At 30.7% G+C, this 13,315-nt stretch overlaps 1 protein-coding gene across 2 annotated transcripts in view; it reads right to left on the bottom strand.

Moving 5' to 3' along the window:
* The window catches only part of LOC107437641 (uncharacterized), a 49,826-nt gene extending 44,873 nt beyond the window's left edge, over positions 1–4,953 (bottom strand). The window contains exon 1 of one of the 2 annotated variants that reach the window (XM_043040073.2): positions 4,685–4,953. In XM_043040073.2, the coding sequence (XP_042896007.1) occupies positions 4,685–4,869 (185 nt within the window). In that variant the 5' untranslated portion in view covers positions 4,870–4,953. The remainder of the gene's footprint in view (positions 1–4,684) is intronic. The other variant, XM_043040072.2, reaches the window with a different exon arrangement.
* Between the last annotated feature and the right edge of the window lie 8,362 nt (positions 4,954–13,315).

The raw sequence follows: 13,315 nt of genomic DNA, 5'->3' as shown, positions 1-13,315 counted from the left end.
AATTTAATTTTAAAATAAACATTAAGCTTTGTGTAAAATGTGCAACATTCCAACGCATTTAAAATCCGAATAAAACCTCGGAAGTTTTACTAAAAATTTCTATGAGATTTAAACAAAGAGTGAAATAATTTAATTTCGCAATAATTTGAAATCTACCATCAAAATTTTAAACAGTTTTCAAATGTGTATTAGATTTAAGATATTTGTATTAGTTTGATTTTAATTACATTTGCTGACAAGATGCTGCATCTAATTTCTCAAATCAGTTTCAAGATTTTTTATAAACTGCATTTTAAATAGAATGTTTTAGCAAAAGTACAAGGCTTGGTTATCACGGTATATTTTGAAGTCTGTTTCACTTTTATTTAATATTCTGTTCACTGACATTTAAAACCAAGAATCATCCCATTGGTCCCAGTAATATCGATATTTTCTCTACGGGGGGGGGGGGGNGGGGGGGGGGGGGGGGGTAAGGATGATTAGCTAGCAGTTTTCACCAAGAAAATGTTAAAGCTCGATAAAAATAATTTATTTTTTTAATTTATGCAAAATAAGTTTTTCAATTGTAAGCTTCATTGCACAAATATTGAGGGAAAAAATTTAATCTTATAACTGTGTTTCATAATCCATAAAAGGTGAACGGTTTAAAGCCCTCTCTGCCCCCACCCGGTTCCGTGGTCCCTGCCTGGAATACATTTACCCAAATTTTAATTTGTTCAGAGAATTCAACGGTAGGAAGTATATTTGAGAGTAATGCACGTCAAACTATACATATGCTCAAAGCTTAACGGATAAGTTGTAACTTTTAAAGGCAAATGACTACATTCAAGAAAAAAGAAGAAAGCATTCCTTTAACTTCAGAGTTTACACTAAATGTTAATAGATGGCAGCACTAACGTTTCATTTGCACTTCTCTTAAATTTTGTTTAATTTGTATATTCTATGGTTAACAAAGATGGTATTTTGGGTTCAAATTCAAATTTGAAATTTATGGGCTTCATAGGTTCTTACTGTAAATGAGAGTTAAAATTTCGTCAAATTTAAGAGTTTATATATAATTAACATTTAAGTGGCGAATAATTCCAAGGACAAACTCGTACTTTCTTAATAGAGATCTTTCATTTTCATTTGGCAGAAGCTTTACAAACTGGGTTCATCCTGACAATCTAAGGAATTGAAAATTAAATTTTAAAATCATTTACAGCGTGCCTTCTGGACAACTGTTAAGATAATCCCAAATAGCACTATGATCAGATTCTTTAATGCACGTTTAGAAACCCGCATTTGGTTAATATTTAAAAACGCCGTGACTTGAATTATAATAGCTTTAAGTCTTGAAAACGAAATCAAGCTGAAATTTTTTTTATTTTAAAATTGCTTTCCGTTTGTAAGCCTTGAAATTTGAAACGTTTTTATTGTGTTTTGGAATTTTACGGAGAAAGCTTTGCACAATCGTAACGCAAGCCATAAAGAACATGGATTGTTAAATTTAAATGGGAAAATTTTTCGGAATTTCAGAAACAGAAAAATATACTTCTTAAATTACTAAGAAATGGCAGCACTATAAAATTTTATTCGTTGAATTACTGAAGAGACAAGTTAGTATACAAACGCCCGACATAATAGAAGTCTAATTTAAAAATTACCTTAAGTTTTCTTCATCTCTGAAAATATTGATCAATCAGTTGTATTGAAAAGTTTTGTTTTATGGTAATTTGTTCCGATCTATGTCTTAAAGTATTCATAAAATTAATCTTCGGAAGATACTTGAAAGTTAATAATTTCGTAGTTAGAGTGAAGCATTTTGAATTGAGCTCAAAACAAGACGTTTGACATAATTCGAAATGTTTTAAATTAAAAATTTCTTATACTCCGTATACCATAATATACATACATAACCTTTGTTTTTACAAATACATAGTAAAAGTGTCAATTTGAACACTACAGATTACATAAGCTTTAAATTATTCAAGCCATATATGCTAGTCACTGCTGAAATAAGATAGGAATTATCCAATCAAGTATTCGCAACGAAAGGTTATAGCATAAAATCGTGCAGCTTCAATCTCCAAATTTGGGAATAAAACTCTGAAAATATTTTTCTAAAATTGGATGCTGAGAATTTCAACATTGAAAAAATGAGAAGTTCATATTTTGACCACCAGATGACAGCACTACAACCCATCAGGAGCGAAAATTTACAAGTTGCAGAAAATTAACCGAATAAAAGTTTTCGACCAAGCAAGTAATAATTGATAGAAACATTATCAAATGTTCTAACTTTTATAAACTTTAATATTTTTTTGCTCTCAATTTGGTAAAAATTTACATTTAAAATTAACAAAATCTAACATTGTTAATAAGGTACTATATTCAGCTCTGAGTGATTTAATTTTTAAACTGAAACAATATTAAAACATTCTAAGTTTCAACTGTAATCACTTATGGCAGCAGTATCTCTCGAAAGATTTAAAAAAACTAGCCAACAAGAATTTTACAGTCCATTTTTGGAATACTATAGCTGAATGTTAAGATAAATTTGAAATTTCTGAAATAATGAAAACTTTTAACTTCTGTAATTTCATTCAGTCAAATCTTACTTTAAAACTACTTTGTCGCATGAAATTACTGGGAAATTGCTTTAAACTTTAGTTTGTAACAACTCTTTTTTTTCCGTATCTATGTAACGCCTTTCATGCTAATGAAAATCGCGTGCAAACTTACTTTTCTTCAAAGTTTAAAATGGAGACTAAAAATATTTGAGTCTCTCCATTTGGGCTAAAAATTAGCAATAATTAAAATTTAGAGTAATTTTAAGAAAATTTCGCAAAAAAGTGTTAANAATTGTTTAAAACTTTAGTTTGTAACAATTTGTAACAATTCTTTTTTTTCCGTATCTATGTAACGCCTTTTATGCTAATGAAAATCGCGTGCAAACTTACTTTTCTTCAAAGTTTAAAATGGAGACTAACAATATTTGAGTCTCTCCATTTGGGCTAAAAATTAGCAATAATTAAAATTTAGAGTAATTTTAACAAGAAAATTTCGCAAAAAGTGTTAATTTTGCAAGTTTCAAAATATTAAAGCATTACTTTGAATTTAACATACTAAACACTTTTCTTGGCGAAAGGAGCTTTAGCCAAAACAAAAACTTGTCCATAAAATCATGAAACAGGGAGAAACAAATATTTTAAAATTTAAATATCTTGCATATTGAGGATTTGAATAAATACCGATAAATATAGTTTGGGATTTGTTTATAACTACCAATAGGAACGAAATTCAAGTTGTCAGAATATACAGAAATTAAACATACGGTATTAGTTATACTTAGTGTTAGGTTACAAAATTTTCGTACCTCTGGGATCAGGGGAAAGTACTAAAGTTCAGTATTCATAAAATAATAAAGAATCGAAAAAAGTAGTACATTTCAGATAGCTTATTTTACTGAAATACATTATTTTTGCTTTATTCATATTAAATGTCAATAAAATAACGAATTCATGAAATTCTAGAGTTAATTTAATTAACAAGTTTTAAACTGATAGACAAAGCTGGACATAACATAAGTTAACTGATTGATTGAGATACTATTTAAAATACAAGTTTGTTTTCAACTATTTATATGAAAACGAAAATTAAACTTAAGACTATTAGACACAAAAAAAAAAGCTGGAATATTTTTAATGCGGCGTTCACCTCTGCCGATTATGAGCAATACATAATCACGTATTGTCTAAACTTCCTTTCCGAACTTCAGGAGAATATTTTTGCATATTTTAACTTTACCTCTGCTTTTAAGTTTTGATGTAATCAGCTTATTTCACACATTCAAATTTTTTTCAAATATAATTTAAAAAAAAAAAAAAATGTGGAAAGCAGTTTCCAAATAAATTGTCACAGGAAAAATACTAATTTGCTCTTTCGCATAAAAAACTAGCGAAATCTCCAGGTGTACCATGTACAAAAGATTTTTCATAATTAACTGAAAATTACGAACGACTAAACCTTTTGGATAATACCAGTACATGTGCGAAACTACTATAAACTAGGTGTGGAGAATTTAGATCCACGCATAATTTTAGCCGATTTGAAAGTGTGCTGGTTGAACAAAGCAATACGTCTGTATTAATTATACATCTGTTTTAATAACTTTAAGATATTTCAGAGAGGTCAATGTTTGAGTTTAGATTATTCAAGAGTTGTAAATACAGGTAAAATACGTAATTTGAGGACAAAAGTTAGAAACCTAAAGTTTCTAAATTAAGAGAAATTCCAAGAGGCATCTAAAACAGAAATGTCGGTTTCAAAAATTTAATTCCCAAAATATCGCCATGATTTTTTTTCTTTTTATCATTTTGAATAAATTTTTTATCGAGATTCAAAAAAGATAACTAAAGAGGTGTTGCATTCCAAACGTTTACAAAGGAAAAGCATGGTTCGTTGATACAAATCATCGGTTTTGTATCTGGTATCATCGATGACAAACGAAATTTGATTTAAACGCATAATTTTACCCACAAAGAGATCATATTTTACATTTGGATGCTCTTAAGCAAGCATTCGAAAGATTTTAAATTCTTAACAAATTAGTTTCTGAAGTTCGGGAATATTAAATTTATCACGATATCAAGCAAATATCTATAATTCAATATCAATGTGTTCCAAAGAAAAATATCCTTACCTTTCAATTGATTTTAAATTAGGAAAGACTGGACAAAAGCACTTTTCTTTTCCGGGGAAGTAACGATTAAAGAAGTTATTTGGTGACGAAGTAGCATAAACTTTTCTCTTGTCCGCAGCCGTGCGTTTCTTAACATCTAAAGTTTGAGGAAATGGATGATAAACAGTTGCACATATTAAACTCATCCCTCAGCTATCACCTGCGAGACTTGAGCGTTCAAACAAATATTAACCACACAAGCTAAAACAACAATACGCAGAGCGAACACCTAAGGCGCCTCTATATATACGAGTGCTAATATTACTGCCAACTGTAAGAAAAATGTTAAAGCTAGCTGTAGATCAGGGGCCTCCTTGGCCGAGTGATATCCCCCGTCAAACGCTCTGCAAAGCGGGAAGGCTGCGGGTTCGAATTCTGCCGCTACACTAGAAGTATCTTTATGCTGTCCTTTTCTGTATTATGTTATCTGTTCTTCGATTTGACAAAGGTTTATAAGCCCAAATTGAGCATAAAGCCTACAAATGTATGTTATTTCAATAAAGCAGTAGATCAATTGGTGCCTTCCTGGCCGAGGGTTCTCACCGATTCGCCTAACTCTCTGCAATGTGTAGGTAGCAGGTTTGAATCCCGACGTAATTCTGGATGTATCTTTGTGACATGCTTCTTTAACTTGTGCAATCTGTTCTTCAACCTGGCAAACTGTCTTTGTAATAAACACACAAGTTTGCGTAAGTGTGTGTGGCAAAAAAGTTCATTTAGGACCATGGAGTTTTGTCCTTCCGACAAACGTTCGGAAGTGTAGAGCTAGTGGGTACCATCCCTTCCTGAATTCTTGATGTATCCTTCATCACAGTTATTTCTACAGTTTGAACTAACATGCGTTTAATTAAGGATTATAGTTCATTCAAGAGGTAGGTACTTTATTTACGTCACACTAGTTCACAATTGTTCACACTTGTCACAATTGTCACAATTTGTTCTGCTATTGGTAGATGTTTCTTGTAAATTATGCTGGTAAGTATTTTGTAGGTCACATTTAGAAGTGTGATACCTCTGTAATTGTTATAATTTAATTTGTCGCCCTTTCCGTTGGTAGTTACTTTATATATGTCGTACTAGAGCTGCACATTGGGCTATTGGAGACGGTCTGAGGAGCATCCCTGAGGATGATCCGAAGACATGCCATCGCAATTTCGATCCTCTGCAGAGGGGATGGCTCCCCTGCTTTGGTAGCCACACGATCCACGTGCGAAGTCGAGCACTTTACGGTAGAACAGTTCAACGAGGACAGATACCGCGCACCCTTGGTCCTACTCAGACTAATCTAAGTGGTTATCCACCCGCTTTCTGACCACAGCCAGTGATGCTTGACTTCAGTGTTATACTGGGACCGAGTCTTTACAATCAGTCCACTGCGTAACTTCATTCAAGAGCATAAATTTATACATCAATGAATAACGGGTGAGGTTTGTGGTACAGTCAGGGCTGCCGAAGAGAATAATATCCAGGAATGTGTCACAAATGGTCGTAGGTTCATGTCACGAAGTACCTGCGTTCTGAGATCGAATGCTTACAATCAAATAGCAGATGAATGCTTAATTGCTGTTGAAGTAACTACAGAGTATGAAGTTAGATCGTAGTAACTCAAACACTAAGATTTGTGATTTCGATAAGGTAGATCAAAGGTTAACAACACTTAGTTGCTTGCTTGTTCATAGAACTAGTTTAATTGCAGGGATGACTCGTCCCACAGTGGACTGATCTTTAAGACACGGTTCCCAGCAGATCACCGAAGTGAAGCATCACTGGTTGCGGTCAGTGTACGGTTGGGTGACCACTTGGATTCGTCTGCGTAGGGACCGAGGGTGTGCGATATTGGTCCTCGTTAAACTGTTCTACCGTAAAGTGCTCGACTTCGCATGCAGGTGGTCGGGCTATCGAAGCGGGGGTGCCATCTTCTCTGCAGAGGATCAAAATTGTGATGACATGTCTTCGGATCATCCTCAGGGATGTTTCCCAGACTGTCGCCAATAGCCCATTATGCAGCGCTTAGTGTGACGTAACTGAACTACAACTGCAGGGAAGACTCCCGTGTAAACTAGTTACTAATATTTTAATGTCTTCCTACAGTATAAGCTCCGATTACACGATTATTACATGAAGGATATAAAAAATTCTTAACGTAAAATTGGTGCAAATCATGCTCGTCTAAATTCTGGATGTACTGGCAGAGAGCTCTACAATAATTGCTTAAAACTTTAAGTTAATACCTTGTTGGGTATCTTTTTATAATCTCTTTCAAATCTCAATCTCTTTCTTTTTCTATAGACATCTGAACAAATTGAATCAATGTCTAATAAATATTAGGCATTGATTAAATTTCTTTCGATGTTTCTTTTGTAGTTGATTTTTCTAACCTTTTATTTGACAAACGTAAGAGTTTTTTGAATGTTGTTTTACGCTCTCTGATTCTCCATGCGTGTAAATTCCATACCTGATCAATTGGTTCAGATCTGGAGACAGGGGTGGTGTACGGAACTGGTTTGGCAGATTGTAAAGCAGTCGTAGCTTTGCAATAAATGCCATATGCTTAGAGTTATTGCCCGTTAGTTTGATGGAAAACTGGGTGAATTCATGAAAGACAACAATCATTCTAAAGATTAAGAAATGCAATAATCAAAACCGAAAAGTTTTACAAAAATTGAAACATTATTTTACTGTACCTTTTTTATAACAGTCTAAAAACTATCATAAAAACAATATCAGATGTTAAGATTAGTTAAAAATATAAACTACTCTTATTAAAGATATTTATTTATTTAACTATTCGTTATAAATAGCTAAAAAAAACTTTTGTAATACTTACGGCTGAAAAATTAGCTTGTAATTTTTTTCAAACGAAATTGTTTCTGCTTAAGGAAATTTAAATTGCTTTATTGTTAAAGAAACCCATTTATAATAAGTTAAGATTCATAATAAGTAAAGACGTAAAAAACGTATCCAAATAGCAAGAAAAAAAACTTTTAAAGATTGTTAATACGGGACAAAGATAAGGAATATGTGTCTATTAAACTTAATTGAAAAATCATTAAATAATGTTGACGCAAGCATCGAAAAACATCACAATGTTACGCAAAACATCATAATGAGTATAATTTTATCTCTAAATAAAACATTAATGAATCAATTTTCGGGATAGAAAAACACAACCATGTTTCTTAAAAGTTTCTTATTTTTTAATTGAAGAAATTTTATGTCAGGTAGCTAATTTAGAAGAAACTAAACAATTTTACAATAAATAAGTATTAAATTAAAGTCTTAAACAATAATAGCATTGAGTTTTCAAAATAATTATTTTTAAGAATACATTTTAAAGAATTCTTTACAATTACGTTCCATAGAAAAAAAAATCAAGTTGCTCATTTAAAAAAAGCAGATAAGTACTCCTTAAGAAGTTGATAGTTTTGAGTTTTCGGTTAAATTAGGTTTTTACTAAAAAACTTGTTTATGAAACGAGACTACCAATTAAAAAAGTTACATAAAAAAGAAAAAAGTTTATCTAATATAATACTTTAAGAAGATGCAATGCAGGAAGCGTATTCAAAACAGAGGTTTAAAAAAAGTTTAACATTCTTGCAGTTAGGAATTTTCATTAAGACTTTTGAAAAGAATGCATATTAAATCATATGAAATGCTTTAAATGGTTCTGACAAAAAAATCTTGTAGTTATTCTGAAGATAAAGAATATATTATGGTACAAAAAATATTTCTTTTGTGAGAATGAAAGATATATTAAATTTGCTCTTAATTACATTTTTGACACTTTAATGTTTATTAATCTAATAATTTATTTATTTCTGGGTCGTTTTCATATAATAGCTTTTAAAACTGCCTCTTAGAGGAAAAATGAAGTTCAGACTAGTTACGTTATAAAAACTACTTGTTTGAAGGAGTATTTTTAATCTTTTTCTGAGTCACATTTTTTAGGTCAACTATATTCATCGATACAAATCACAATTTATAAATTAGCTTAATGCAAAAAGAATGCATTAAATTATGTGATATGTCATTTTTAAATGCTGTATCATAATACAAGATCAAGAGTGTTATTGAAAAAGTACTATGCACCTTTCATTGCAAGATATACTCATTTTAAAAAAATAATTTAAAATAAAAATGTTTTGTCAAAGAGAAAAAAATAAAAATTTAAATGCGGCTTGTGACCAAATTTTTTCTTTTTTATTAGAAACAGTAGACCTACTCCCGCAAGAAATGGAATGGATATTTTCATTTTTTTTCTCAAATTTCTCAAGAAATACCTTGAGAATTAAATGTTTACTTGCACTCATTAAAAAGTTTAAGATTTTTAGAAGTTTGAAGGACCAGTAATAAATTGTGAACAAAAAAGTGTGTTTTTGAACACCATATGTCAGGAAAAATATCAATTGACTTGCAGCTTGCATAGATTACTTTATTTATTACATGCATAAAATTTCGTTAATCCTACTTTAAGTATCCATGGAGATTAGGGCGTTTTTTTAAAACACTACCTTTTTTTAACCTTATGTTTTTTTAAAATTAAAACTGAAAAATTATTAAATTAAATTAAGTATTATTTTCAGAGGAATTTTCAAATAATAGCAAAGCTATTAATTTCAAAATTAAAAAAAAAGTTAAAATTTGAGCAAGGTTTTAAATTAATTCTTTCATACTACGAATGCGCTGAAAAAATTGATTTTTTTCTTCATATTTCTGTCGTGAATCATACTTGTTAACTTATGAAAAAGGTCTGATTTGAATATTTCGAAAACTTATAACTTTCAAACAATTTTTAAGTAGTTTTTGTATTTTCTAAGAGAAAGATCTGAATGAAAAGAGGTTTTTCACTAATTTCATTTTGTTCCAGGAAACATAATTTAATAACAAATGTCATTGTCCTACATTAATTGACTGGACAGCAAGATTTGATGGTATTTGGCGCGTTTCCTTTCCTTATACGATAACGTTTTGCGGTCAGTCAATTGCTGTAAATCAGTGTAATTTGTTATTAAATTTTGATTTATAATACAAAATGAAATTTTTGAAAAACTCCTTATTCAGAACTTTCTTTTAAGTAAAACAGAAAAAATGCTTTCAAATTTGAGAAACTTTTTAGGTTTTCAAGATATTTAAATCCGTTATTTTTTCATAAATTAATAAATACGATTTTTAAATTGGTGTTTTTGTTTTCATTTTTATCCCAAAAATTTTATTCAGTTTTGATAGTTGCAGTATTAAACACCTAAAGCAAAAAATGAGTCCTTTCTTAAAAAAGAAAAAGTCCATTACGCCAAAGTACGTTAAAAAGTGCCGGAGCGTCCTAGATAAAACATCTGCTGCATGTCAAACCATTCCAACTGAAATATTTAGAAGAGTGTCTTTTAATATTGTTTCTGACTTCACTACATTTGTCAGTAAAATGGTGATTATTTTAAAAATATAGATTAATATTTTTTCTCGGTAGAAGCGTCATCGTTGGCAAACTTTGTAACTAATATTGAAACTTGGTAAAAATAAATTAGTTGGTTTCCTAAGCAGAGTGCAGCAAACTGTCACAAACTGAATAGAATCTTAAGAGCCACCTAGCGAGAGCATGCAATCGGCATGTGGGTGATTTAAAATTTCACTTTTCATTCGGTGTTTTTTGTTAACTCTTCTCGAAAACGGTATATTTAACTTTTTCACGCTTGTTAATAAATAATTTTTAAATGTTTTCTTTTTGGAATTTTGCTAATAACGATAATACTTCTCCCTTATTTCACTCATGAAAGATACAAAGAAAAAAATCGTCTGAAAAGGTAAGATGCCTTTATAATGTTATTTGAAATATATTCTAATTATTATAAATTAAGTCCCGCAGTGGACTGATCGTTAAGACACGGTTCCCAGCAGAACACCTAAGTCAAGCATCACTGGTCGCGGTCAGTGTGTGGGTGGGTGACCACTTGGATCAGTCTGCGTAGGGACCGAGGGTGTGCGGTATTGGTCCTCGTTAAACTGTTCTACCGTAAAGTGCTCGACTTCGCGTGCAGGTCGTCGGGCTACCGAAGCGGGGGTGCCATCCCCTCTGCAGAGGATCAAAATTGTGATGGCATGTCTTCGGATCATCCTCAGGGATGCTTCCCAGACCGTCGCCAATAGCCCATTGTGCAGCTCTAGTGCGACGTAAATGAAAAACAACATTATAAATAAAGGAAAAATGGAGAGAAAACATTTTTTACTCCTGTCGTTTTTGTTAATTGATTTTGCAAATCGTCATTCATATTCAGGATACCAGGCTCTTATGAAGCACATTTTCTTCAAAAATACGTTTCCTTACTATTTATTGTGAATAAAACGTAGAGGCGTAAGGCTAACTTCCCTAGAAGTTACTAATTATTTTTGTTTAAAAGAGAGGTAAGTTAGAACTTAGCTTACCAGGAAGGTATCCGAAGCGTCACTCACCAATTTTATAGTTAGTCATTTGAGTTAGGAAAATGTTTATTAAACATAACATATACAGGGTGCGTAAAAAGCTTAGAAACGGTCAAATATCTCGAAAAATATACATTAGATTAAAAACTGAAACTAGACATATTCGATATTTTTTTAAATCTATGCAATAATAGCAAATTTGATCTTCCTACCATACCCCCGCGAGTGTGTGTGTGGGGAGGTAATGCCCTAATTTTAAATGTAAGCCCCAATTTTTTTATTGCAGATTCGGATTCTCCAGAAAAAGGTAACCCTATTTGAGTTGTAGGTTTATGCATTCACAGATATCACTGTAACCGAGAAAATTAAAACTGTATAAATTGTTTAAAATGGTGGTAACTCGAAACCCATCAGATTAAAAATAAAAACAAATAAAACTAAAAAATACTTCAGTAGCTTGCTTGAAAAAAATAAAATATAAAAACTCGATAATTTTTTTTCAACGTGTCTATTTTTACTGAATTAAAAAATGGAGAAATTTAATCGGAAATTTATGGAAATTTAAAATGGTGGTAACTCAAAACCCATCATAATGAAAATAAAAATAAATACAACTAAAAGTGCTTCAGTATTGTTTAAATTTTCTTTCAACGTAACTATTTTTATCTTCTTAATCTGATGGTTCCCGAAATTTGGCATTTTAAACAACTTGTACTTTATTTAATTTTTTTCGATTACAGCTCCAACTGAAGCAAAATGCAAAAACCAACAACTCAAATAGGGTTGCTTTAATCTGGAAAATCAGAATCTATATCTATCTGTATAAATTTCATCGAGTTTTTTTATTTTATTTTTTTGGGAAAAAAACTACCGGAACAATATTAGTTTTATTTGTTTTTATTTTTAATCTTATGGGTCTCAAGTTACCCACCATTTTAAACAGTTTATACAATTTTAATTTTCTCCGTTGCAGTTTTATCGGTAAATGCTAAACCTACAACTCAAATAGGGTTACTTTTACCTGGAAAATCCGAATCTACATCTATCTGCTCATGTTCAAATATCTATTTTTATCTCTTGCATTGAATCTATATCTGTTTCTAGGTATCTTCATATCATCTTAGATATGAAGATTCCTAGATACCTCATAAGTTTGGTATTATTGAATAGCTTTAAAAAAGTATTGAATAAGATTATTTTCACTTTTCTGATCTACTGTATATTTCTCGAGATGTTTGACCGTTTCGAAACTTTTTTTTTACACCCTGTGAAGTAATTATTATGTTATAATTTATCCGAAACTAAACCGCAGACAAAGATCAACGTTTGATTTAAAAGGATGTTTTGTAATAAAGCTTTTCATTATTGCAAACTTTAAGATTTGAGTTTTAAGGGCAAAAAATAAAAGATTAAAGTTAAAGATTTGAATAATACTTCTAGTATTCTGAGTTCCATAATTTTGTGATTTTTTCTGCTCTGATTAAATTCCAAAGCTCTTGCATACTTTAGTAATTTAAAATTATTTTTAAAAATATCAATTTATTTTCTAAATTAGAACTTAATTATTTTGAGGGTAAAATTAAAAGATTAAAGTTAAAAATTAGAATAAAAGTTCTAACATTCCGAGTTTCATACCTTTAGAATTCTTATTGCTCTGATTAAATTCCAAAGCTCTTGGATACTTTAGTAATTTAACATTATTTTTAAAAATATACATTTATTCTCTAAATTAGAACTTTATCGAGAAATTGTTTGAAATGTATCATTTAACACTAATATTCCAACAGTATTTGTTATCACACATTTGATGAAATATCTGTGATTCTTTACAAAAGTTTTTGAATAACTTAACATTTCAATAATTTGGGATTCCTCAGCTAGAGTGAAAAAGGAAATTAAGAGAGAAAGAAGGTATTTACTGCAAAAAGATTCAGCTTGATATAGGATGACACACTGTAGAAAAGCCCACTATAAAAAATCCCATTAATAGTTAGTAAAATTTAGAGCTGTAAAGATGTTTACTCATTTGTGACAAACTGCAACTTAAAATATGGAGTATAACTATATTAAGATATAAGATCTTTTTGGAGAGTTTCTTGCTTTGAATATGCACACGGCAATTCGGTTTAAATTTACTAACAATTCAATCAAACTATGTATTAAATGGCTGTATTTAGT

This window comes from Parasteatoda tepidariorum, chromosome X1, assembly GCF_043381705.1.
Source record: "Parasteatoda tepidariorum isolate YZ-2023 chromosome X1, CAS_Ptep_4.0, whole genome shotgun sequence".
Lineage (NCBI taxonomy): Eukaryota > Metazoa > Arthropoda > Arachnida > Araneae > Theridiidae > Parasteatoda > Parasteatoda tepidariorum.
This window is presented reverse-complemented; position numbering and strand designations above follow the sequence as displayed.